This window comes from Urtica dioica, chromosome 4, assembly GCF_054948205.1.
Source record: "Urtica dioica subsp. dioica isolate 48M chromosome 4, U.dioica_male_clone48M_v1_H2, whole genome shotgun sequence".
In the NCBI taxonomy this organism is placed as follows: domain Eukaryota; kingdom Viridiplantae; phylum Streptophyta; class Magnoliopsida; order Rosales; family Urticaceae; genus Urtica; species Urtica dioica.
The window spans coordinates 26013744-26039786 of NC_142759.1; the positions used below are offsets into that span (position 1 = coordinate 26013744).

The window sequence follows — 26043 nt, forward strand, 5'->3', positions numbered from 1 at the left end:
CAAGTGATCGCACCCGGGCCAAGAGTGGGAACTCGATAGTCTCGAGCTAGGGTTTTCTCCGATCAACCCGCCTCTCGGGAGAGGTAAGGGATGAGGAGGAGGAGTGACCGTGCCTTGGTTGTCGGCTGCCTACGTACCCGTGCGTGGGATCAGGTCAGAACGTAGTTCAGGCGTGAAAGACGCAGTATGAGGCGCGGAGCCTTGATGGGGATTCGTGCTCGACGAAGGAGACGGGGCGCGAGGAGTCCTCGGCAGCGTCTCAGAACTTCGGAGATCGCGTAGGCGTCTAGCGTGTTAGACGCACGAGGGTAGCTCTAGTTGAGAACCCTAGGGGCGTGCTTGAGCACCGGAGAACGTTCGGTCAAAGCGAGCGACGTCCGGGAAGTCCCCGTGAGTGCTTCGGAACCTTTGAGAACGGGGGATGGAGAAGAGAGTCTGCTTCAGGCCAAATATGGCATCCAGAGAAGCAGAGAAGAGTAAGAAATCGAGCGTGTCGATCAGAGATGAATAGAATTTATTGGATATTTTTGGATGGCTTTTCCCCTCAATAAGAGAGGGTATTTATAGGTGTTTGGGGACCTTAGAAGGTCCCTTTTTCGTCCATGTGGGACTAGGATCGCGCATGCCATCAAGTGGAGGCGCATGGCGCGCGCGGCGCACAAAGAGTGGCGCACAACGCGCGGCGCGCGGCGCAGGGGGCGCGGCGCGCGGGTCATGGGGCGCGGCGCGAGGGTCACCGGGCGCGGCGCAGGTCGCGCGGCGCATGGAGCGCGCGGCGCGCGCCTGTCTGGCGCGGCGCGCCGTCTGCTGCACGGCCGGCCGGCGTAGCGTGAAAATGTGCGTGATGAACGGCTCGTCTTGCCGGGCTTTTGCGGGCCTTCGAATATCATTCTTCCCACGTGAAATATGAAGCTTTCCACTTGACGAGAGTGACTCGATTCGAGGAGCAAGGCTCGACTCGACGAGAGCGACTAGCGACTTGACTCGAGGAGTGACTCGAGAATGACTCGAGGCTCGACTCGAGAATGACTCGAGGGTCGACTCGAGGAACAATTCAAGGCTCGACTCGAGGAGCGAAGCTCGAGGAGTCAGGAGTTTGGGCGAGGGCTTGAAGATTTGTCGCTCTTCAGGACCTCCGGCCTGACCATCGGCCCTTTGAGCGACGTGCCTTCTTGGCGTCTCGGGTTTTCTGAAAACGACCGACAACAACATGTGCTTGCTCTTTGTCTAGGTAAGTAAAAGCGTTTTACTTGTTTAAAAGAAATTTTTTATTTTTCGCCGCTTGCTCGAAGTGTTAAATCTTTTCTTAACCCTAGATCAATTCCAATAGGGAATCCCTCGGATCTCAGAGTGAGACCGAGAACTGGAATTTTATGATTCGAGTCTGAGTTGAATTTCGCAGCTTATACGCAAATCTAGTCGGGACGATCAAGATCCGGCCTGATCAAGAGCATCAAAGCCGGAGTTAGAAAGATCAGAAAAGAGTAAATCTCGATCTAACTCGTGAGTTCGTCAATCGCTTTCTAGCGTTTAATACTCTCGAGTTAGATCGTAGATCTAATGATTTGGATTTATTTTAAATAATTGTTAATTGTTTATTAAAAGATGTTCGATAATTTAATTTCAATTTTTTATTTTGGAATTCTCGGTTTGTATGATTTCGGATTAATTATTTATTTGAGACTCGTTAAAAATAATTATTTGATTTTATTTTATACTATTTCTTCGGTACGAACATGTACGGGTCTTAAATAAGTTTAATTTTCGAAAGACTGGGAAATAAGTAAATTAAATTCTCGAACTTTCAAAATGACTCGCAACGAATCCCGACAACGAACCTTAATCTCTTCAACATTTCCAAATCGAACAACTAACAAAGTTTCAACTTCGGATTCTAGTTCTCTCGACGCTTCAGGACGTGTCAAGAGTCTCAAAAAGTGCGTGAAGCGAGGCAACTCCTCAAGTCAACAAGTTTTCCGACGAACTATTCCGGGTAAGTGTGGAGACCTAAGTCAACTAATTACCAAGGGAATAACTTTGTTTACGTACATTTTTATGTGTTATTAAACAAGAGCAGGAAAAACCTGAAAAACGAATAATCTCAAAGATTAAGGCTTCGACCACTTTTCTTGAAATCTTAGCTCAGGTTTGCCCGATAAGTTCAAACATAGACTTGTGAAACCTAGCCTCTGCTACGTGATATAATCATCCCTTCAGTTTTGCGCGTGACCCATTATAACGGAGGTGACAGGAGAACCGTGATTAACTCTCGGATTCGAATCGAGGGAAGAAATACCGGGAGTCACGTCCCGAGTCTCAATCTTAAAACACTAACGAGCATAAAAGGAAAATGATATTTCTTTCAGGATTAATCTCGAGTCGCTCTCATGTAAGTAGCATAGGTGTGTACTCTGAGTACTGCAAAGCACCCTAACCATAATGAACTGTTGTCGGTGGTACCTACAGGTCATTGACTTGTATTGAGGACCATATCGGTCTGGATGGCGCCGAGTACTCAAACGGAGGCCCACTGAGTGCCACGTACCCAATGAGGTTGTGTCTCCGAACGTGTGCTCATTGTTGGCTAGAGACCCTGACGGAGGCTTATCGAGTGCGCCATGTGCATTGGGACTGCTTCGCGAAACGCGAACCTATTGCGAACTGGAGACTCAAGCTGAGGTCACTGAGTGCCCCGTGCCGCAGTGAGATTGTAATCGCGAATCGAGAGCTCATTGCTGGAAAAGCTTGGCCGCGCCGATGTCACGATGAAGAAGGGACCACTAGTGGATCCCGGTTAAACATTAAAACTCTTAGGCCGCCAAACGACTGTTGCTCGAAGTCTAAGGCTGGTCACTTGTCGTCCCGAAGGTTATAGTAGGGGATGTGTGTAGCCTTGCAGATGACAAGTACTAGTTAGAGTGTGCACACATTAGTCATACTCTAGAACTAGTTAGATTTTGATAATTCATCCTTATGTGCTTGTTTGCATGTCACATGATATCACGTGACATTAGTCGCTTTACTGTCTAAGTTAGACTCCCACTTACTTAGTCAATCAACTCATAGTTTTATGATCCTTGATAATGTAGAGAAGTGCAACGCGGAGATGTACATAAGGAAGCCGAAGACGAAGACCGGACGTGTATCTCTTGACCTATGGGCTAGTGGGAACTCACCCGGGATCAACTTCTGCGGCGATGTATATAAGGAAGCCGAAGACGAAGACCGGACGTGTATCTCTTGATCTATGGGCTAGTGGGAACTCACTCGGGATCAACTTCTTTATATAATAATATTTTATTGAATCCCTTCCGTAAGCTACGCTCCTAAATTATCTCTTGTAAATATACATAAAAGCAGGAGATTGTATCTATATAAAAGAGTCGTTGTGAGACTTAAAGTTCAAATTGAGTAAAACAAAAAATTTCCCCGGGTTTTTCATATAACCACTTTTGATACTTATATATTATTGTACTTAAATTATGTTTAATATAATTATTTATGGTTATTATGTTTATTTATTTATGTATCTGTTTGATATGACATATTGATATGGTGATTATATGAGATGTGACGTTGACCGCCGTCGCGGCTCGTGAGCGAACGGGAGCTCGCGGGTCGTGACACATTGCTCATGAATTCTCTACTCCTATTACTCCACAGCAGAATGGGAATGTAGAAAGAAAGAACTGTACTCTTCGGGAAATGGCGAGGGTAATGATGCTTGTCAAAGACATTCCTCTATATTTTTGGGCTGAAGCTCTCAATACCTCTTGCCATATTCACAACTGAGTTACCATTCGCCCAGGCACTACTATAACTCATTATGAGATATGGAGGGGGAGGAAGCCAAACGTTAAATATTTTCATGTCTTTGGCACTGTTTGCTATATTCTGGCTGATTGTGATCCTCGACGGAAGTTTGATCCAAAGAGTGACGAAGGTATCTTTCTTGGCTACTCTAGAAACAGTCGTGCTTATCGTGTCTATAATAAGCGTACTAAATCCATGATGGAATCCATAAATGTTGTTAATGATACCCCTGATGTTTCTGTGAATATTGATGATGATGATGAAGCTATACCCAGTAGCTCAGATGTCAGGACATATGTTGCTAATAAGTCTAAAGACATTGTGTCTGAAGATGATTCCCTGAAGCTTTACCAGAAAGACGGGCTCCTTCCATGAGAATTCAAAAAAATCATCATGTTGTAGAGGTAATTGGTGATGTTGAAGACGGGATACGTACTCGCACGAAGAATCCGGTCAATTACAGAGAAATTGTTGGTAATGTCTATTTTGTCTCCAAAATCGAACCTAAAAATGTTACTGAGGCTATTGATGATGAATACTGGATTAGCGCTATGCAAGAAGAGCTTGTGCAATTTGAAAGAAATGAAGTGTTGAATTAGTTCCTAAACCGGAAAATGTAAATGCTATTGGAACTAAGTGGATTTTCAAGAATAAATCTGATGAGCATGGTAATATAACTCGGAACAAAGCTAGACTTGTGGCGCAGGGTTATACACAGGTGGAAGGGGTGGACTTCGACGAAACTTTTGCTCCTGTGGCTCGGCTTGAAGCTACCAGATTATTACTTGGTATCTCTTGTCATCTTCATTTCAAACTGTTTTTGATGGATGTCAAAAGTGCTTTTCTGAATGGGTATCTGAATGAAGAGGTGTATGTTGCACAACCTAAAGGATTTGTTGATCCTAACTAGCCTCAGCGAGTGTATAAACCTAGAAAGGCTCTATATGGTCTCAAGCAGGCACTTCGTGCTTGGTATGAAAGACTAACTCAATTTCTTGTGCAGAATGGATATGTTCATGGAGGAGTCGACAAAACTCTGTTCATAAAAAAATAAGAAGGAAATCTCATGCTTGCACAGATATATGTTAAGGACATTGTGTTTGGAGGAATGTCGAACAAGATTGTGGACCTTTTTGTGTGACAAATGCAATCTGAATTCAAAATGAGCATTGTTAGTGAGCTCAACTTCTTTTTGGGATTTCAGATCAAACAGATGGATGATGGAATAATTATTTCTCAAAGTAAGTATGCCAAGAATATTGTGAAGAAGTTTGGTCTTGATTAATCCTCTCACAAACGTACTCCAGCTGCCACTCATGTGAAACTTACTAAAGATGATCTTGGTGAATCAGTTGATCAAAGCCTGTACAGAAGCATTATTGGAAGCCTCTTATACCTTACTACAAGTCATCCAGATATTGCTTACTTTGTTGGGGTGTGTGTTCGTTATCAAGCCAATCCCAAAGCTAGTCATCTCTCTCAAGCTAAGCGTATTGTAAGGTAAATTTCGGGAACTGCTGATTTTAGTTTACTGTACTCTTTTGATACCATCTCTACTCTTGTGGGATACTATGATGCTGACTGGGCAGGAAGTGCAGTTGACAGAAGAAGCACTTCAGGTGGTTGTTTTTACCTTGGAAACAATCTTATCTCATGGTTTAGCAAAAAGAAGAATTGTATTTCTCTATCTACTGCAAAGTCAGAATACATTGCCGCGGGAAGCAGTTGCACTCAATAGTTGTGGATGAAACAAATGCTTGCTGAGTATGGTGTTGGGCAAGACGTAATGACATTGTTCCACGACAACATCAGTGCTATCAATATCTCTAAGAATCCTGTTCAACACATTAAGACTAAGCACATAGAGATCATACATCACTTTATTCGAGATCTTGTGGAAGATAAGAAGATCATGCTCGAGTACATTCACACTGAAAAACAACTTGCTGACATCTTTACTAAGGCTTTGGATGCCAATCGTTTTGAGGATCTTCGGTCATCCCTTGGTCTACGTGTTATTGACCAATAGCAATTACTGGGTCCTAGTCAGTTTTGTGCTTTAAAGGTTATGGTCTATGTTAAGCTTATTTTTTTAAATTGTTGCTTATGGATCTATGTTTGTTCTTTTTTCATAGGCCCATTTATTTGGCTGGCCCATTCGACACAGTTACAGGGCTATAGTGCCAACATGTTTCTTCTACTTGGGCTTGAGCTATTTTTTGGCCCAACTTATCATGCGACATTGTTCAGAGCTTCATCACCTCCAAACACATGCAATTGACGGTTTGTATCTCGAGGAAGTTTGGAAATTACTTGGTTTAAAAAATTATCGATCTTCAAAATTGCTATTTTCTCGGCATTTTCTCTTGCGATTTCTCTGACTTGTGTAACCATCTCTTTCCTTGATATATTTTGTGGTAGTTATGTTGAAATTTCCGCCATAATGGTTGGGACAAGAAGTGGAAAAAGAACTTCTGCTATGGCTAAGAAAAAGGTTGTCGCTGAGGAAGGTTTGGATGTTCAGATCACCCAACATGGGGTTCAGGTCAAGTGAATATCTTCTGGGAAGAGTGCCGATGGTCAGGCCGGAGGTGCTCAACCCAAAAAGACACTCCCTACCATATAGAATGTTTTTGCAAAAAAGAAAGAGGTAAAGTATGCTCCAAGAAAGACCGCTTTAATGATTCAAGATGTCATTGGGTCCGTCTCCTTCAGTTATTCCTCTGAGAGAGAAGATTGTGCTGACTAGACAAACAAGAAGACGTTCCTTCCTAGGAACGAGAGTCTGCCTCTCCGATTGAAGCTCCTCATGTGAGCATCAAAGGTATCACCGGTTCTATCCCTTCTTCTTTACTTGATGAAAAAGAAAAGGAAATTGGGAATGTGAATTTGTGTAGTGATGTTTTAGAACCTAGAAACTTGAATGAGTATAGTGTAGAAAGAGACTCTGACATCTAAGGATCTCTACTTGTTTCCATGGATCCTCCTCATGCTGATGTGATTAGTGGGATCCTTGGGATATCCCACAATGTTACAGTTGACAATCATGTTGCTGAAAAAGATGTTGCTCAAGATGTCGCTACTTCTGTCAGAGAAAGTGAGGCAGTAAGGGTTCCTCCTAGCGATGATGCTATGGAGACTGAAGAAAATGTAATGGTTTCGGGAAAAAGAAAAGACACTGGTGATGATGAGACCTTGGCATCCCTTATGCCAAAAGGAAAGAAAAAGAAAAGTATTGCAAAGAAACCTGTGAATTACAAAGAACCTGTGGAAGATGTGGGTTCCTGAGAAGAAGAAGAAGATCAAACCTGTGAAGATGGCTTTGAACAAGAAGAAGTTAAGAGAGAAACATGTTGAGAAAGAAGTCTCTGACATTCTGGGAGACATTAAGGAGAAGAGGAAGAAGCTGCTCATTCTGAGAGCCTGTCCTTAGCTACCAGAAGATCTGTTGGAGGCCAAACACTTCCAAAATATGACCCTTCTGCCCCTCTGGATAACATCTCCTTTCATGAAGAAGATCGGGTTAGGAAATGTAGGTATGTTTATCACATGATTTTGTTTCCTGAGAAGAAGTTGTCTAAGGAAGCCCTGAAGATTGATGTGATCATGGAGATGCTGTATGGTGCCCAACTACTCAAAACTGTCACGGGGATAGGAACTTACAACCCAGAAATGGTAAAGGAACTTGTTGTGAACCTGTCTGCTTCCATTGATCAGCCTCATAGCCCCGAGTTTAGTAAAGTTTATGTCCGTGACCACTGCTTCGATGTCTCCTCTTCGGCGATCAATGATTTCTAGGGTCGAGGGAAAATTATCAACGCTGATCGTCTTCTGTCTATGGATGTGGTTGCCAAAGAACTTTCTAATGAAGAGAAGAAGACGTGGCCAAAGAAGGGTTTTCTCCCCTCGTTAGATCTCTCTGCTAAATATTCTGTTCCGTACAGGATTGAAGTCGCAAATTGGGCTCTCTCTTCTCATGGATCAAGCATCAAGGCTGATCTGGCCTATCTCATCTACCAGCTAGGTACCCGTGCTTCCTTTAATTTAGGGAATTTGTTTTTGGACACTTAGTCAAAATGTCAAGTCATATGCCGTAAAGCTTCCTATTGGCTTTCCCTCTTTAATCTCTGGTATGTGCTGGCTCAAAAGAGTGACCTTCATCGGGCTGATGATATTACTGGGAAACCTCCTAGTGAGCTTACCTTCAGTCACAAGCTGTTTGAAGGGAAACATGCTCGAGACATTGTCATGCCCTCTGTCGCGACATCTGTCGCCTCTGGCGGTACTTTGAAAGTGGCTGCCCTTTCCGAAGATGTGAATAGTGACATTCTTAAGGGTCTTTATGAAGAAGTCACTGCCCTCAAAGAGATCATCGAGACGTCCTCTCGCACGAAAGCCATTTGTGAATGGCTTATAAAGGCTATGACACCTCCTCCTGGCACTGATGGTGTGTCTTCCTCTCAACCGACCCAGTCTGGCAAGCCTTCTGCAGTTAATGAAGGAAGTGATGATGAAGACGAGGATGATGAAGAAGCTATTGATGATAGTGACACTGAGGGTCTTGAAGACAAAGGCGATGATGACTCAGCCGAGACTCGTACCTTATAGAGTCTCTTTTATTTGGTCTGTAACATCTGAATACTGGCTTTCTTTTATTGGTGTTTGCTCTGGTTGATACAATCGATGGCTACTCTTAGTGACCAGCCTCTTCTTTTTCTTCGGTATGTATGTTCTGACTACGTTGCTTGTGGTGATATTTCTGCTGTTTGCTTCAGTTCTCTTTCGCTTGCTCAGATTCTTTTGCCTTCCCTTGTCTTGGTCTATCCTTGCCTTTGGTATGTTTTTTAGGCAATCAAGGGTGAGGTCGTCTTTTGGTAATTTATTTTGACTTATTTGCTTAAGACTTTATCTGGCTGAGAACTGACCTGGAAGTGATTGCCTAAAAAATAGCCAAATGGGGAGATTGTTGTTACGTTATATGTTGACTTATTTTTTACTGCAAGTTGTTAATGAAAGATGTCGGTCAACATGCTTCAGGATTTGTAGAGACATCTTTCTCCTTGTGCGAAGAATGTATTTCTCGCAAGTTTCTTGTTTTGCCAGATTGTTTTGCTGAAGACTTTCCTTGATGATCTTCATGCGTTTATGGGTAAGGAAACCCTAGTTTGACTTCCAGACTTGTACAACTACTATAAAGCCAAGTGCTACCCCTTTAGCAGTTCTTGACGCTTAATCCAAATACTTAGGGCTCCTAGACATGCACGACTGGTAGACTGGGAGACTATTTGTTTTGTTAAGAGCGGCGTAATTCTACAAACACAATTCCAGAAGTCTGAGTGTTTATGAGATTGGGTTTTGTGGTTGCGTGATTGAAGTCTTCGTGTGCATTTGACATTAAAGGTAACCAAGCATCAGAGCGTGCTTGACGAGTGGAATTGAGAGGGGTCCGAAGTCTGAGTGTTTATGAGATTGGGTTTTGTGGTTGCGTGATTGAACTCTTCGTGTGCATTTGACATTAAAGGTGACCAAGCATCAGAGCGTGCTTGACGAGTGGAATTGAGAGGGGTCCGAAATTCAGGGGAATCCTTGTTTTGGTAATCACTTGTAGTAATAGTTTCTAGGGCATTGATATTTGTGTTGTTCATATAAGTCCTTTTTTGTATTATTGACTACTTGATAGTTGTGGGGGTATAAAAATTCAAATAATCAAAATTATTTCGTATGGGCTTTGGCCCGACTAAAGCCCATAATCCAGTTGTAGACCGGCCCACAAAATCGATCATGGACCTAGTCCACTCTCGGTAGATCGGCCCAAGTCCAGCAATACTCTCTGGGCCAATGAAGAACTCCAGCTCGGCCACGTCTTCCTAGTAAGAAGGATCGGTCAATCAAGGAGTAGACCACGCCGTGAAGACCGGATCTCAGACGACTTCAAACTTGGTGAGGAGTGTGGATCGAAGAACACGTGTCTTCGGCCAGAAGGTTCCATCTCGCCTATAAATAGAAGAGGAGATGACGATTTTCACACACAAAAGCTCTCAGTCTCAGTTTCCAATTAATATTTCCTTTGTATTCTTATATTTGTGATCGTGAGCTCGACCTGTTGAGTTCGTCACCTCGTCCCGTTGTAACCTCCTCTAAATTAATAAAATTAATTAATATTCATATATTATTATAGATTTTTATTATTAAATTGTTTCTTATACGACGTCTTTCTAAACCCTTTCAAAATATTTTATCATTTCACCTTTTATTTGTGATTGTTGATCGATCCAAAAATCGACATCAACAATTTGGCGCCATCTGTGGAAAAATTCAGAAAGACCAATCTTGGAAAAAGCAGTTCGTAAAAAGAAAATTTTTATCATGTCTTCCACTCCGACTCATTACGAATATGGAGAGGAGATCCCTCCGGGGATCAAGGCAATCCTGGATATGCTGACCAAAAAGATTGATGAGCAAGCCGAGACCAACCGTGCTCTTAATGACTGGTTGAATACTCTCTCGACTCCTCAAAACACCCCAGATCCTCAAGTGGGATCCGAAGATATGACCGCCTCTGAGTCAGCTCGCCAAGCAACCTCGGTTGCGCAAACAAGTCGAGCTATCCCCCCCGGAGTCCGTATGGATTTCTTTGGGATACAGGTCGCCCGAGGAACAGACCAGTCTCCCATCACAAGCTTTCAACTTGAGGGGGTTGCTGGCGAGGTCGCGACAGAAGTCACGATCGATCCTTCCGGACTCCCTCCGCCTCCGCTCGGGGGAGCACCGTCCGGACCTTTCCCGACTGATTCGGGACCTCGCCCTCATGCGATCTACCAAACATTCACCCCCAGCGTTTTGGCGGGATGAATCAGACCCGTCAGGGCCCGGTAAGTGCAACTGCGGTCAGTCCGGCACAATCGGGACCTCGCCTCTTTCTTGGTGGCGAACCCAGTATGACCGAACTGGACAGCTTCAAGGAAGGCGTACTCTCGAAAATCTCTAACGTATCCCACGAGTCTGCCATAACCTCTCTGAGGAACGGATTAAGGCACGACTCAAAGCTGAAACTGGAGATGACTTTTAACCGCCCCCTCACACTAGAGGATGCAATTCATAAGGCCGCGAATTACGCAAAGGCCGAAGAAGAATTTGCTTCCTACGAGAGGCAACACACGGCCGAAAAGAAACCATCCTCCAATACTTGGGTGAGGCCCGTAAACACTGGGAATAACCCTCGAAGGACTAATCCCCACGACGCCGTACCTCACGCCAAAAAGCAACACGCCCCTCCTAATTATATGCTCAATGTCAGTGATGACATTAAGGAGGGAGGCCCCCAGGCTAAGAAATGGACGCGGGACCCCAATGCGTATTGCAGTTTCCACAAGGCTAACGGCCACGATACGGTCAACTGCGAAACCATGCGTAAGGCTTTAGCGGAGAAATACGCGAAGGGGGAACTAAAAGATGTTGATATAGGACCCCCGCCAAAGAAGAAAGTCTTCAATAACAACAACAGGGGAATGGGCAACCCCTCCCCCAAGAGAGCGTGACCCGAGGAGGAAGGGGAACCAAACTCCCAGGCGACTGTCGCAAAACACAGAGTTGACTTCATAATGGGCGGCTCAAAATTTTGCAACGAAACAGTTAACTCCATCAAAACACATCAACGACGATTGAGTAACCAAACAACCAAAATCAGATTAGAACAAGATGTTCAAATCTCGTTCTCCGAAAAAGAAGCAATCGGGACAACCGAACCACGCGACGACGCACTCGTGATCACGATCGACGTGTCTAACTGTGAGGTTGCGAGAGTTCTAATCGATGGTGGCAGCTCTGTAGATCTTATTTTCAAGGATACCCTGGCAAGGATGGGAATCGATGAAGACGAGATTGAAAGAGAACGAACCCATATAACAGGTTTCAATGGGTCCACTACTCCATCCTTGGGAACAATCAGGTTGCCCGTAAAAACACATGGAATCAACAAAATAGTAGAGTTTCAAGTACTAGACTGTCTCTCCCCCTACAACATTATCTCGGGAAGACCATGGATACATATGATGAGGGTTGTGCCTTCAACCTTTCATCAATGTATTTGTTTCCCTATGCCTGAGGGAATATGAGAGATCCGAGGTAATCAGGCAACCTCCCGCAGTTGCTATCTCACTAGCCACAAACATTGTGCCAAGACAATTAAAGAAGAGCAATAGAAATTAATGAACGTGGAGTCGGCCGAGAGCGTTTCCGCACTAGAGGACCCCGACTCCCTTGATGCGCCAAGCACTGAGTTAACGGTCCAAGTACATCTCGATGGCTCCGATCCTTCCAAGTGCTTAGGAATCGAAACTAAGCTTAAAGGTGGCATCAGGCGAGAACTGATCTGTTTCTTAAAGCGAAACAAATCCACGTTTGCCTGGTCAACAAAGATATGCCAGGAATAAGCATCGACGTCACGTCTCACAAACTTAACGTCGATCCCAGTTTTAAACCGATAAAATAAAAAAGACGAAAGCTCGGTCCCGACAGGGCACGGGTAGTCAATGACGAAGTCGAAAGACTGCTCAGTGCAGATTCAATCCGCGAAGTGAAATACCCGGATTGGATGGCAAACACTATCGTCGTAAAGAAAAAAAAATGGAAAATGGAGGGTATGCGTCGATTTCACCGATCTAAATAAAGCATGCCCCAAAGATAGCTTTCCGTTGCCTCACATCGACCAGCTAGTCGAAGCGACCGCGGGGCATAAAATACTCTCATTCATGGACGCATGCTCAGGATATAACCAAATCCTGATGCTTCCGGATGACCAAGAAAAAACAGCTTTCATCACCGACCGAGGCACGTATTGCTATAAGGTCATGCCCTTTGGACTAAAGAACGCTGGCGCCACCTATCAAAGGTTAGTCAACGAAATGTTCAAGGAAAAGATAGGGAAGACGATGGAAGTGTATATCGACGATATGCTAGTAAAATCCTTAAGGGAGAACGACCACATAGGGCATTTGGAGGAATGTTTCGAGGTACTGAATAAATATAAAATGAAACTCAAGCCCACCAAATGTTCGTTCGGAGTATCATCCGGCAAGTTCCTGGGGTATTTAGTTACCCAACGAGGAATTGAGGCCAACCCGGATCAATTACACGCCTTACGAGAGATGCCTTCGCCTCGTAATAGGCGAGAAGTTCAAAGGTTGACGGGACGCATCGCTGCCCTCAACCGCTTCATCTCTCGGTCGACAGATAAATGTCTTCCTTTCTATCGGCTCCTTAAAGGAAACAAGAAGCTCGAATGGGACGACAAATGCGAAGAGGCGTTCAAAAAATTGAAAGAGTATCTATCGACACCCCCAATCCTGGCAAAACCCGTCGCGGGGGAGCCACTCTATCTATACGTCGCAGTGTCTCAAGCGGCAGTTAGTGGAGTACTCGTCAGAGAAGAGCAAGGGGACCAACGACCAATCTTTTATACAAGTTAGTCGATGCTGAAACTCGATATCCTATTATGGAGAAACTGGCCTTGGCCATCGTTTCCGTCGTGCGAAAACTTCGACCATACTTCCAATCTCACACCATAATAGTAATGACATCACATCCGCTCAGAAGTTTCCTACATAGTCCTAATCAGTCAGGAAGATTAACCAAGTGGGCCGTGGAGCTGAGCGAATACGATATCGAGTACCGAGTGAAGACATCCGCAAAATCACAAGTTTTAGCGGATTTCATCATCGAACTCCCGAGGGAAAGTCCCACCGTGACCGAAGTCGAAGGCACCTGGACACTTAAAGTGGACGGGGCATCATCAAAGCAAGGGGCTGGAGTAGGTATACACCTAACCTCCCCTCACGGTGAGACTATAGAACAGTCATTTAGGCTCGACTTCGTCGCATCAAACAACGAAGCCGAGTACGAAGCACTAGTCTCCGGACTTAGGTTGGCCACTGCAGTTGGATCAAAGAAAGTGGAAGCTTTCTGCGACTCCCAACTCGTAGCAAACCAATACTCCGGGGAATACGAGACTAGGGATGAGCGAATGGAAGCTTACCTAAAAGTCATAAAAGAACTAACAAAAAACTTCGAAGAATTCTCCCTGACAAGGATCCCTCGAGGCGAGAATACTTCGGCCGACGCATTGGCTGCCTTGGCGTCTACCTCGGATCCGGGCCTCAGGAGGATTATACCAGTTGAAACAATCAAACAACCTTATATTGCCACGATCATCGCCGCTGTCATAACAATAGAAAGGAGGGATTGGAGAGAGGAAATACTACATTACATCACAACTGGTACGGTCCCATCCGATAAGATGGCAAAACGCAAGCTCGTGCTGAGAAGCGCAAGATTTTGCATCATAGATGGAAGCCTGTTTAAAAGAAGCTTCGCAGGACCCTACCTCAAGTGCGTCGGGACGGAGGAGTCTAGACGAATCCTAGAAGACGTACACGAAGGAGAATGCGGAAATCACGCAGGCGGACGAGCGCTTGCCATCAAAATAAAGAGGCAAGGCTACTTTTGGCCGCATGCTGGCAGACTGCGAGGCGCACTCACGCCGCTGCGATCAATGTCAACGCCACGCCCCCAACATAAAAAGACCCGCAGAAGAATTGTCATCTATCTCGGCGCCATACCCATTCATGAAATGGTCTATGGACATTGTGGGACCAATGTTGGTCGCCCCTGGCGGGTTAAGATTTCTGTTAATCTTAACAGACTATTTTTCTAAATGGGTGGAACCTGGCACCTTCGTCTTGATAAAGGACGTCGACGTCACAGCATTCATCTGGAAAAATATAATCTGTCGACATGGAACTCCCCACGAGATCATAACAGACAACAGATCACAATTCATGTCGAAAAAGTTTAGAAAGTTTTGCTTCCATAACAACATTGAGATAAGAATGTCGACACCACGATATCCTCAAGGAAATGGGCACGCGGAAGAAACAAATAAGACCATAGTTGACTCCATAAGGAAAAGGCTCGACGCCAAGAAAGGGCGGTGGGCAGAAGAACTGGCAGGCGTGCTATGGGCATACCGAACCAGCCCGCGAAGGCCGACAGGGGAAACTCCGTTTTCCCTCCTCCATGGAGTCGAATCTGTCATCCCAATTGAGCATCAGGTGTAAACCCTTAGGGTAAAATACGCACCTGAGGATGAGCCAAAAAATGACAAAGCTCTATGCGATGCCTTAGACCTAGTGGAGGAAAAGCGAGATTCAGCCCTATCACGGTTATCCCGTTATAGGCACTCCATCGCTAGATTCTACAACAAGGATGTCAATACAAGAAGATTCGATGTAGGGGACTTGGTCCTCCGAAAAATCTTCCAAAACACTGCTGAGGCAAACGCCGGAAAACTCGGGGCAAAATGGGAAGGCCCCTATAGGGTCACCAGAGTGACCTATCCCGGCGTTTATGAACTTGAAACACTCAACGGAATCCCGATTTTAAGATCATGGAACGTCTCGAACCTCAAAAAATACTACTGTTGAAACCAGTAAGAATTGAACTACGTCCGACTTGATCCCTGCATAAGGGTACGTAGGCAGCCTCTTACCACAAAGGCACAGTCCCCCCACCTTCTTGAGCCACGGAGCTCGCACCTCGGCCAATGACCCCGACCTTAGACTAGGCTAGCAGTGCAAACGCCTCACGACGACTCTGGAGAGAGCCGACATCTCACAGCGTCATCAGAGATCGCACCCACGTCGTTCGACCTCGTCCGAAAATATTAAGGGAAACTTTTTAGGTCCACGACGATCTAAAAGACTTAAAATTTTCACCAAATTTGATTACGGATTTCGGCTTCAAATCTAGAAGGGAAATGCTTCGGACATGCGATAGTCTGAACAACTTAACAGATTTTGAACCACGAACCAATTCATAACCTCAGCCTAAGGGAAACTTTTTAGTTCTTTAGCGATCTAAAAGACTTAGCGAATCATTTAAAACTTTAAGGGAAATATTTTAGGCCGAATACAGGCGACCTAAAAGACTTGAACATATTATACTGACCTGAGCCGCCTCAGGAGCAAACAAAATAATGATATTCAGATCGGCAGGACGGACTGAATAAAAGAATAAACATCCATGCATTCATAATAGATTTTGGCGAGCTAAAAAACTTGGCAAAAATTAAAAAACGAAATTGAAAAACGAAATTGCATAAAATAGTAACGCAAATTCAAATAAAATAGGGGTACCGAAGCCCCCTATAATTGTATCAAAAGCAATAAAAACTTCGCCCAAAACACACGGGCCCCCAAAAGATAAAAATAAAAATAGAAACAAAATAAAATTTTTTATTGAATAAAAAAAAAAGAAGACGGCTACCGACTTAAGCTTGGTCACGGGGTCCGACCTCGACGTCTCGATGCTCGGGGGTGGGAGTGAACGCCACTTCTTCGTTCCCCTCCGGGATAGAATTGAGAACCTAGTCAGTTCGGTCGAGCATCGAGCCGTGCTCATTGAGGGCTTCCGCGGGCTCGACCTCGGTCGCGGGGACGTCAGCGGGAGATCGGTCCGAGTACAGAGTGAACGGGACGTCCTCGATCTCAGGAATAGCGATGGCCGCGTAATCGGCTTCATACTGAGGGATTTCGTCCTCAGTATCTTTCATCTCGGCGGTCCAATCCGAGATCTCGCCCTTCAAGGCCTCCGAGATCAGCTCTTTATTCCCCCGACACTGCTCGAGCTTCTTCAGGATGAGGACGGCTTTGTCCATCTTCTCCTTCTGTGCACGATGCTTGAGTATATGTTCACGATACTTCAGCGAGGTCGCCTTCTTCGCCGCATGCACAGCCCGATCCCGCTCCGCCTTCGTCGTCCTCTTCATCCGGGCGATCTCTTCGAGAGCATCTTTCAGCATTTTGTCCCGAGCCGCCAGATCGACCGCTAACCTCTTGCTCTCCCTTTCGAAGTCATTGGAACGGGCCGCCCATCCCTTGATCTTCTCCTTTTTGTCATCGACGTCGATGGATAAGAATTGAACCTTGCCACGAAGGCGTTCAATCTTGCCGTTCGACCTCTCCAAGAGAGCATCCTTGGCCAGAAGGTCGCCCTGAAGGATGGCAATTTTCTCATTCATGCCATGGAGCTCGGCTTGAAGAGACTTCGTCCCCTTTTGAACCTCGGCGAGCTTTTCCTGCTCGACCTTGGAATCGTGAAGACGCTTTTCGTAGCGAAAAACACCTCGGTTCAATTGGGTGGACAGCTGAAATCAACCAAGCTCTCCCGTTAGTTCGACCACAACAAGATCCGTAAGAATTAATTATTTCTCTAAGTATAACAGGTCGACTACATACTAGAGATAAGAATAAAAAGACTCACTCCGGTTATGGCCGAAGCCATCATCCTGTACCAGTCCACCTCGGCTAGCTCAGGGACCTTCGGAAGCCCCATGCCGGAACAGGTCAATTGACGAAGAAATCCCGCCGAAGAGTAGATATCGTCGCACAGCATATGATCCTGCGCATAGTGAAAATTGACGGTATGCTTCTTCTTTCGGGATGCAGATGGGGCAGAATCAGCTCGGCCTCCGGATTTCGACTTCGAGGAAGACCTGCTTCCTTCTGCTGCAGCCTTACCCTTGTCCGCCCGAGTCACCGCGGTCACGGGGACCTCAGGAGTAGGCTCTTCTTCGTCCCTGCCAGCGAGGTCGGGAACCGAATCTTTCTTTTTCTTCTTCCTTTTTTCTCTAGGGGCATCGCCCTCAGGAACCCGATTCGCTGGCATCTTCCTCTTCTTGGACGCTCCCACGGTCTCAGCCCTTTCAGGGGCTCGACCCTCTTCGGCCCCTTCGGGGATGTCTCCCTCGACCCCGGGATTCGAGCTTCCTCAGCCTCGGGAATTTCGGCTCCCTGGACGTCCGTCGGGGCAACCTCGGTTGTCTCAAGTACCTCGTCAGACGGCACCAGAACGACCGAGATCTCGGACGTCAAACGAACCCCGGTCACTTCGACCTCGGGATCGTTGATAGGAACGGTCGGGGTTGGGGCCAAAGTCGAGGCAGCGCCCCCCTTCTTTTGTTTCCTCGCCTCGCGAGCACTGATCGGGGTATTCATGTTGTCTCCTACATCTAATTGATTATAATAAAAACTTGATCAAAATGGCACGTACACAGTTGACCACGGGAAAGAGGACGAAATCAAATCAAACTAACCTTCTTCAAAACCTTCTAAAAGAGCTGGGGGCTGAGGCCAAAGCTTGGCCGAGATAAACCTGTAAGAAGTAAAGTTTGACCACTCTACTTCGCCCTCCTGCAATATGGAAAGTTTCTCGGCGAACTCTGCTCCCTGAGATTGCGCCTTAATCTTTTCTATATATAAAAAAAAAACAGATAAATGTCAGTCTATCTCACCCACCTACATAGTGAATATCAAAGAGAAAAAATATGATGAATTAATTGTCTGTGCATACTCGGCGAGCTCGCCAACTTCACGGAAAAAGAACGAGCTCGATCCCCAAGTGAGTGCTCGTTCACGGCAAAGTAAAAGTATCGCTTTCCCCAATATTTATCCTTCGAAGGCAGGCCCGAGATCACACCCCTGCCTGCAGCCCTCGAAAGATAGAAACACTTCGGATCGTGTTTCGAATTTGCCTTAACGACACAAAGACGGACCAAGTTTATCAATGAGAGTTCGACTTTTTCCTCACGAGCCACAACAATCAGGCCCATCACCATCCTGACAAAGTTCGGACACATCTGGGGCAGGGTTAACCCTAGGGTCTGAACGAATTCGAACAGGAGAGGATGAATTGGAAATCTCAATCCGCATTTCTCCAGCCAGATCTCGTATATACAGCAGAAACCCTCCACGACGGTGTCGGCGGTGGCCCCAGGAGGAGGAAGAAGAATTCATATTTCTGGGGGAATCTGATATTTTTCGCGGATTCTCCTAAGGTCAGTCGAGGTCACGGCAGAAGGTAACAGTATGTCTTCGTTCCCTAAAGGTTAAGACCCTGAGGGACGAAGTCCTGAGCTCGACATTCTTAAATTAAGGTTTTCAGGGGCGATGTGTTTAAAGTTATGAACTTTCCTGAGTTCGCTGGTCGAACGAAGAATAAGAAGTGGTCGAAGTCTAAATAAAATCGAAGAACTTAGAGAGAGTTAAAGGGAGAGAGAGAGAGAAACTCAGAAGAGAAAGTTACCTTTTAACCGCAGACGACAAGAATATAAGTAAGAAGAAATGACTCTTCGGCACGCTTATTTATATGTTTCTTGATTAACTAAAATCCCGAAAAAATCTAATGATTTCGGAAATCAAATCGAATCTAATCTAAGATATTTCCCTCGATATCTGCAAAGATAACAGATTCCCCGACTCTTCGACTTCGGCCTACGAAATACGGTCACGTCACGCCACATGTGAAGAGGACGCGCTGCCACGTGGTCCCGAATCTTCGATCTCCCCCTATTTATTCGGAATAGTTCAAATTCTCCGTGCTAAATATTTTCAAAATAGCGAAATATTTTCAAAATATTTGGGGGCTAATTGTGGGGGTATAAAAATTCAAATAATCAATATTATTTTGTATGGGCTTTGGCCCGACTAAAGCCCACAATCCAGTTGTAGACCGGCCCACAAAATCGATCATGGACCTAGTCCGCTCTCGGCAGATCGGCCCAAGTCCAGCAATACTCTCCGGGCCAATGAAGAACTCCAGCTCGGCCACGTCTTCCTGGTCAGAAGGATCGGTCAATCAAAGAGCAGACCACGCCGCGAAGACCGGATCTCAGACGACTTCAGCCTTGGCGAGGAGTGTGGATCGAAGAACACGTGTCTTCGGCCAGAAGGTTTCATCTCGCCTATAAATAGAAGAGGAGATGACGATTTTCACACACAAAAGCTCTCAGTCTCAGTTTCCAATTAATATTTCCTTTGTATTCTTATATTTGTGATCGTGAGATCGACTTGTTGAGTTCGTCACCTCGTCCCGTTGTAACCTCCTCTAAATTAATAAAAGGGTTATTTAGTTATATAGCCACACGGATATAGTGGATTGAGATATAGCCCACCTTTGGTTAATATCTTGTAAATAGCCAAGTAAACTTATTAACAAATTAATAAAAGCCTTATTTAACACAACCAAACATATATTTTAGGTAGTTAATAGGCTGCCACGTATGCAAGTTGGCTATTTACAAATTATTTACCAAAGGTTGGCTAATTTACAATTCATATAGTTTAGGTGGCTTACGTAGCCAATTTTTTGTTAATAAAATTAATTAATATTCATATATTATTATAGTTCTTTATTATTAAATTGTTTCTTATACGACGTCTTTCTAAACCCTTTCAAAATATTTTATCATTTCACCTTTTATTTGTGATTGTTGATCGATCCAAAAATCGACATCAACAATAGTGAAATCATTTCCACTGACTGTGAGCCCCCAGACGTAAGTAACGTTGCACGGAACTGGAAAACCATATCGTGTGTCTTTACTTTTACGCACTGCTGTATTCAATATCCATTATCTCTGTTAAAACTAGTTGTGTGCGACATCTAAGCTTTCACTCTAAACGGAATTTCAGAAGCATCTGGCGAAAGAACGAGAAAGAAAATATTATAATAAAAGAACTGAACCACATTTATTACGTTAATTAGAGACCATTATTGATGCGGACCAACTACTTTTATTTATGAAACGCTCTGAATTTTGTTTATATATCTATAACATAGATAATAAAGAGGAACTTCACTTCCCTCTTTCATTCTGGGGCCGCCACGTGGCGGCATTTTTTTTTTGCTTTTCGTTTTTTTTTTTCTTTGCCTTTCGGTTGGTTTTTTTTTCAATCTATTTTGTAAAAAAAAAAATTATGTATATTGTTTTTTTTTCTCCCCCTCTCATCAATATATTTTGTATAATTTTTTATTTATTTTATAATCATAATTACTGAAGCTATATTATACTATATCAATAACATACATTATTTTGAGTGTATATTAGTTTTATATTTTCTTTATTAGATTCTCTTTCTTTTTCTCTTTGATATTTATTTCCCTTCACCTTATATGTGTTTCGATATTTCATTGGTTCGGCTTTTTTTTTTTATAGTTTTTTTCCAATCTATTTTGTAATTTTTTTATATATATTGTTTTTTTTCTCCCTCTCTCATCGATATATTTTGTGTAATTTTTTTTTATGTATTTTATAATCATAATTACTAATGCATTATACTATGGCCCCGTTTGACATATCTTTGTTTTTAAAAAAAGTGCTTTTATAAAAACTGTTTTTTTTTTCAAAAAATGACAAAGTGTTTGGTAAACTGTTTATAAAACAGCTGTTGCTGGTAACAAAAACTGATTTAGCGTTTGGTAAAATAAATATATTATAGTAAAAAGACTAAAATAGACATGTTCTTAATAATTAAATAATAATTATTGATATGCTTATTTATATACATATATATATAAATAATATTTTGTACGATGATATTACATTAATTTATATAGCAAACTTAAAAACACTTTTTCTAAAAGCTAAGAATCCTAGTTTTTCTATCTCATGTACAAAATCTAAAAACGTTTTTGAAATTTTTTGTAAAAACAGTTTTGCCAATCACCGAATAAACAGTTTAGTTTTTTCTAAAAACAAAAACAAGGTTTTTTAATCCCAACCAAAAGTCGCCTATATCAATAACATACATTATTTTGAGTGTATGTTAGTTTTATATTTTCTTTATTAGATTATCTTTCTTTTTCTCTTTGATATTTATTTTCCTTCACATTATATGTGTCTCCATATTTCATTGGAAAGCGAACGCAAGTCTTATTTACCTATGAAAGTCTAATTAATGTACAAAATAAATTGTTTACATTTTATTATTCGTTTATGATTTTTAAGGGTTTTTTTTCTTAATTGCCGGTTTCTTTGGTGCCCATTGTTTACAAATCTTGATAACACAAATTAACCTGTACAAAATTTTACTTGTTATTATCATTTATAATATGCTAAAATCATTCGCCCGTAGCGCGATGCTAAAAAACTAGTAATATATATATCCCACATTTTATATTTAATGACATACCCAGAAGTTATTCACGTGTATCTATCATGGATCTTGGACGAACACGTCTGCGTCTACCATTTGAAAATTTTCAGAACCATGATTTACTAAAAAACAATGCATGTGATGTGAGAGAGACACGTAGGGTTTAACTTGTAGGTTATGTGATCTTTTAGATATGCAAAATAAAGTGGGGTTTGACTCTTTGATTGTGGTTAGTATGATATGTAGATTAAATTAAATAATATGAATGATTGCCGAAATAATGAACCTATATCGTTTAAATTAAATTAGTTTTTAATGAAACTCGTCACGTAAACATACACGTTAAAAACAACTTATTAATTCAAGTAAGAGAACTATTTGATTTTTTTTTTTTAAACTTGGGAAATGCTGCATACTTGTCTGAAAGGCAACTAGACTATTCTCGAGTGATCAAGAAGATTTTTTTTTTTTGGGATCAAGATATATACTTGAGTACTGATGTGTCACTCATAAGTTCTTAACTGAATAAAATTGTATTGAAAGAAGTTCTCATCAAATAGAAACGCTCACGTGAATATATTAATATCTCTAGCTGCCTAAGAGATTTTCTTTGTAAAATTCGTAGAGTTTATTATAAATTGATTTTAATTGTCTTACCTTTTGGAAAATTACGAATATGAAGATAGGACTATGCGACAATTCCCTGTTGAATTTTTCTTACTCCCAAGTATCTTACATGAGCTTTTTTTTTTTAAATTTATTTTTTATTTTTTTTTATCTTAAAATAACACGTTATGTATTAAATATATGGTTTTAGTCTTTTAGATATGTGAGGCAGGATAAAATTATAGAAGATAAGATACCCCCACATACGTGTTTTTAAAGACTGAAGAAAGATAGATATCAATACGAGTATATGATGATCCACCATAAAAATAATTAATATATTAATATTGTCTGAGACTGTGCATAAGCGAAAAAAAAACATCAATATTAATTTATTATTATTAGTTTACTAGCATGGGTGCATCATGCATGACTTTGCTGTAAATTGTGATATGAACCATTAAAGACTGGGATATGCTTTTGGGATTTGTTCGTCCATAATCTCTTCTTATCGTGTAAATCCATTGGTTTTTTTTTTTTTTTTTTTTTTTCATACTGTCCACCCTTATTAGTTTGCTCATCATCCATGACGTTGCAATAATTGTGAAATTGTTCTGATTCTGATTTCCGAACCATTAGTTTTAACTATGTTTGTCCATTATTAGTTTTAGCTATTGTCTCACGTATATAGCATTTGATTCTGAGCACGCAATGCTGAGAACTCTAAGCTTTTAGGCGAGATTATCTCTAAATACATACGAATCTAGGAAAAGAGAGAGTGCAATAAGGATGCTAAACGATAAGTGAAGCTTTCTGGTCCAGTGTTCGTGTGAAAAAAATTTAATTGTCCTTGTCCCTACGGCTTCTTCCTATAACATGTGTAGTGAGTGGTTATTTCATCGAGTCCTCGGAATAACAGTCGAGGTGTGTGTTTTACTTAAGCTTTCATTTTATTTACACATGTTTTATTTATTTGACTAGTCTTTGACCTATCAGTTTCTTAATTTTCTCTCCGAAATTCTGCTTGGTAGGGTTTACTCTTGTCTTATAAATGGGCCGTTCTTTATCTTATGTCTCCCTTTAACCTATTAGACTCGGGCTTGGTGTAAATTTATGATGTTCTCGGAGTTCTGAGCGTATGCTCGTATTGTGCAAAATATCTGAGTAACATCATCCATGTCGTAAGATAACAAATGATATTTTTCTACGTAGTAGCGTATTAGAAAATAAAAGAAAAAAAGTGATGAAATTAACAAAGAATCGAAAACTAATTAAACTTATACATCAAAATTACAAAAATCATCGAATTTGTAGAAATCCGTCGAATTTACTACAAACTATCAAAATTACGTTAAAAACGCGCATAGTATTTCAACAACAACAACAACAAAAAACACATTAATCCACAACCACTAAATTGATACAAATTCAAGAAATTACCCTATCTACTACTAAATCACTAACTTTTTCCAATTTCCCACCAAAACCATAATTTGGCCAAAAATGTCACTAACTCAAATGTACAACTACCCTTTTACCCTCCACTTAAATTTTTCTTACAACCCACACCAACTCTCCATATCCCGCTCATATCTCATTAATACATTAAGCGACATTAATCCCTGACTCTCTCTCTCTCTCTCTCTCTATCTCTCTCTCTCTCTCTCTCTCTCTCTCTCTCTCTCTCTCTCTCTCTCTATCTCTCTCTCTCTCTCTCTCTCTCTCTCTCTCTCTCTCTCTCTCTCTCTCTCTCTCTCTCCGTCGGTCTCTAAAACCCTCGGCGTCTCTACCCCCACGGTCACGCAGAGCCAAACGCCTACGAGACCCAAATGCCCACGAGTTCATAGTCCAAGACCAGCCCGCGCCTACGAGACCCAAACGCCCACGAGTTCGTAGTCCAAGACCAACTTGCCCACAAGGTTTGTCTCGCATTTCTTCATTTCCCATAAATTTCGTGGTTCAAAAAGTTCAAGTTCTATGTCATTTTGATAGTTTAAAGATATTCAAATGTTCTGTTTGGTCTGGGTATGTTCACCAGTTAGTATGAAAACAGAGTTCATCAATTATTGACTTCGGATGTCAACAGTGGACGTCAACTGTTGACATCTGAAGTCAACAAATAATTAATAACTCTACCTATGCTTTTTGTACGCAGTGATGGCGGCTATTTATTTATTATTCAAGCACAGTGGAACTTGGGTTGAACCTGGTTGTCATCATGAGAATGGATCTTTCGGAATCATGGTGCCGTCTGAAGTTAACTTTGCTAGTTTGATGCAAATCATTTACGTGAATTTGGGCAAATCACCATCCACTCATACCATTGGTGTTGCATACGCGATGGTTGGTGCCATGAAACCTGTTGAGATAACCAACGACGCTACGTTAGAAGGTTATTTATATTTGAGGAAGAGGAGAGAAGATGACACGGAGAAATTACAATTGATATTGGAAATAAATGAAATTCCATCCGGGCTCGATTCTCCAAGGGTTGGATCCACTCGCAACAGCCGTGATAGTGGTTGCGTTGGAAACCCGCCTAGAAGAGTTTCCGACATGCCATCCATACCCGAGGAAGGGTGTGGTTCGGTTCCAACTCTTGATTCGGTAATTCGTGGTACGTTCGGATTGGATGACTTAAGATTGTCAGACTATGAGACACAACGACAATGACAATGCTCTCCACCACGAAACTCGCCTCCGCCTATAAATTCCCAATCCCCTCCTCCACCACGAAACTCTCCTCCTCCACCACGCAACTCCCCTCCTCCACCACGAAACTCTCCTCCTCCACCACGCAACTCCCCTCCTCCACCACGATCCCCTCCTCCACCACGCAACTCCCATCCTCCACCACGATCCCCTCCTCCACCACGCAACCCCCCTCCGTCACCACGCAACTCCCCTCTTACACCCTCACAAAACTCCCGTCCTACATCACCGTCTACGCCGAATTCACAGAGCGTCCCAAGTTCATCTACTAGGAAAGACGCAAACATGGATGAGGCTATTATTTTAGATGGTCATTCCCCCGTATTTATTGAGCGACATGCATTGTACAAGGATAAAAAGACTTTACAGAAACACTTGATGTTGTTCGCTATAAACTACAACTTCACATATAAGACAAAGAACTCGGACAAAAATACATTGCATGTTGTTTGTTTGGGAGAGCATTCTAATTGGGCTGTCCGGGCCGTGAGAAAGGCTAACACGCCCATTTTCCAAATTAGAAGGTAAACTCTCTTTGTTGAATTATGTATGAAATTGAAATACTGTAATTAGATCTCTGTTTTTTGACATCTACTGTCATTTGTTGACATCTGATGTCAATTGTTGACATCTGGTGTCAATTGTTGACATCTGGTGTCAATTGTTGACATCTGGTATCAATTGTTGACATCTGATGTCAATTGTTGACATCTGATGTCACCAATTGACATTAATGTTGAAACTAAGTTTGTTGTAATTTTCATGTTTTAGGTTCGACAACGACCACAGTTGTGCCCTGAACGTAAGACAAGGACGTCACCCGCAAGCAACAAGTACTTTAATAGGAGAGGTTGTGAAGCATAAGTGTATTGATCCAAGCGTGGGTATGTGCAAACTGAAAGAGATAATGAACTACATGAAA

The 26043-nt window shown here is 42.6% G+C and overlaps 2 protein-coding genes across 2 annotated transcripts; both read left to right on the top strand.

The window, feature by feature from the left end:
* Nucleotides 1-13384: 13384 nt before the first annotated feature.
* LOC149401395 (uncharacterized) lies at nucleotides 13385-14524 on the top strand. The gene has a single exon (XM_089610698.1). It carries the CDS (start codon nucleotides 13385-13387, stop codon nucleotides 14522-14524), a length of 1140 nt encoding a protein of 379 aa, XP_089466824.1.
* Nucleotides 14525-14699: 175 nt separating this feature from the next.
* On the top strand, nucleotides 14700-15293 carry LOC149401396 (uncharacterized). The gene is made up of 2 exons (XM_089610699.1): nucleotides 14700-14923; nucleotides 15047-15293. The coding sequence occupies exons 1-2, from the start codon at nucleotides 14700-14702 to the stop codon at nucleotides 15291-15293; spliced, it is 471 nt and encodes a 156-aa protein (XP_089466825.1).
* Nucleotides 15294-26043: the final 10750 nt, after the last annotated feature.

Excerpts from the sequence above, each read along its gene's own strand:
- LOC149401395 (XM_089610698.1), top strand. The coding sequence starts at position 13,385 with ATGACATCACATCCGCTCAGAAGTTTCCTACATAGTCCTAATCAGTCA.
- LOC149401396 (XM_089610699.1), top strand. The coding sequence starts at position 14,700 with ATGTCGACACCACGATATCCTCAAGGAAATGGGCACGCGGAAGAAACA. Across the intron at positions 14,924-15,046 it reads ATCCCAATTGAGCATCAGGT|GCACTCCATCGCTAGATTCT; the intron begins GTAAACCCTTAG and ends ATCCCGTTATAG.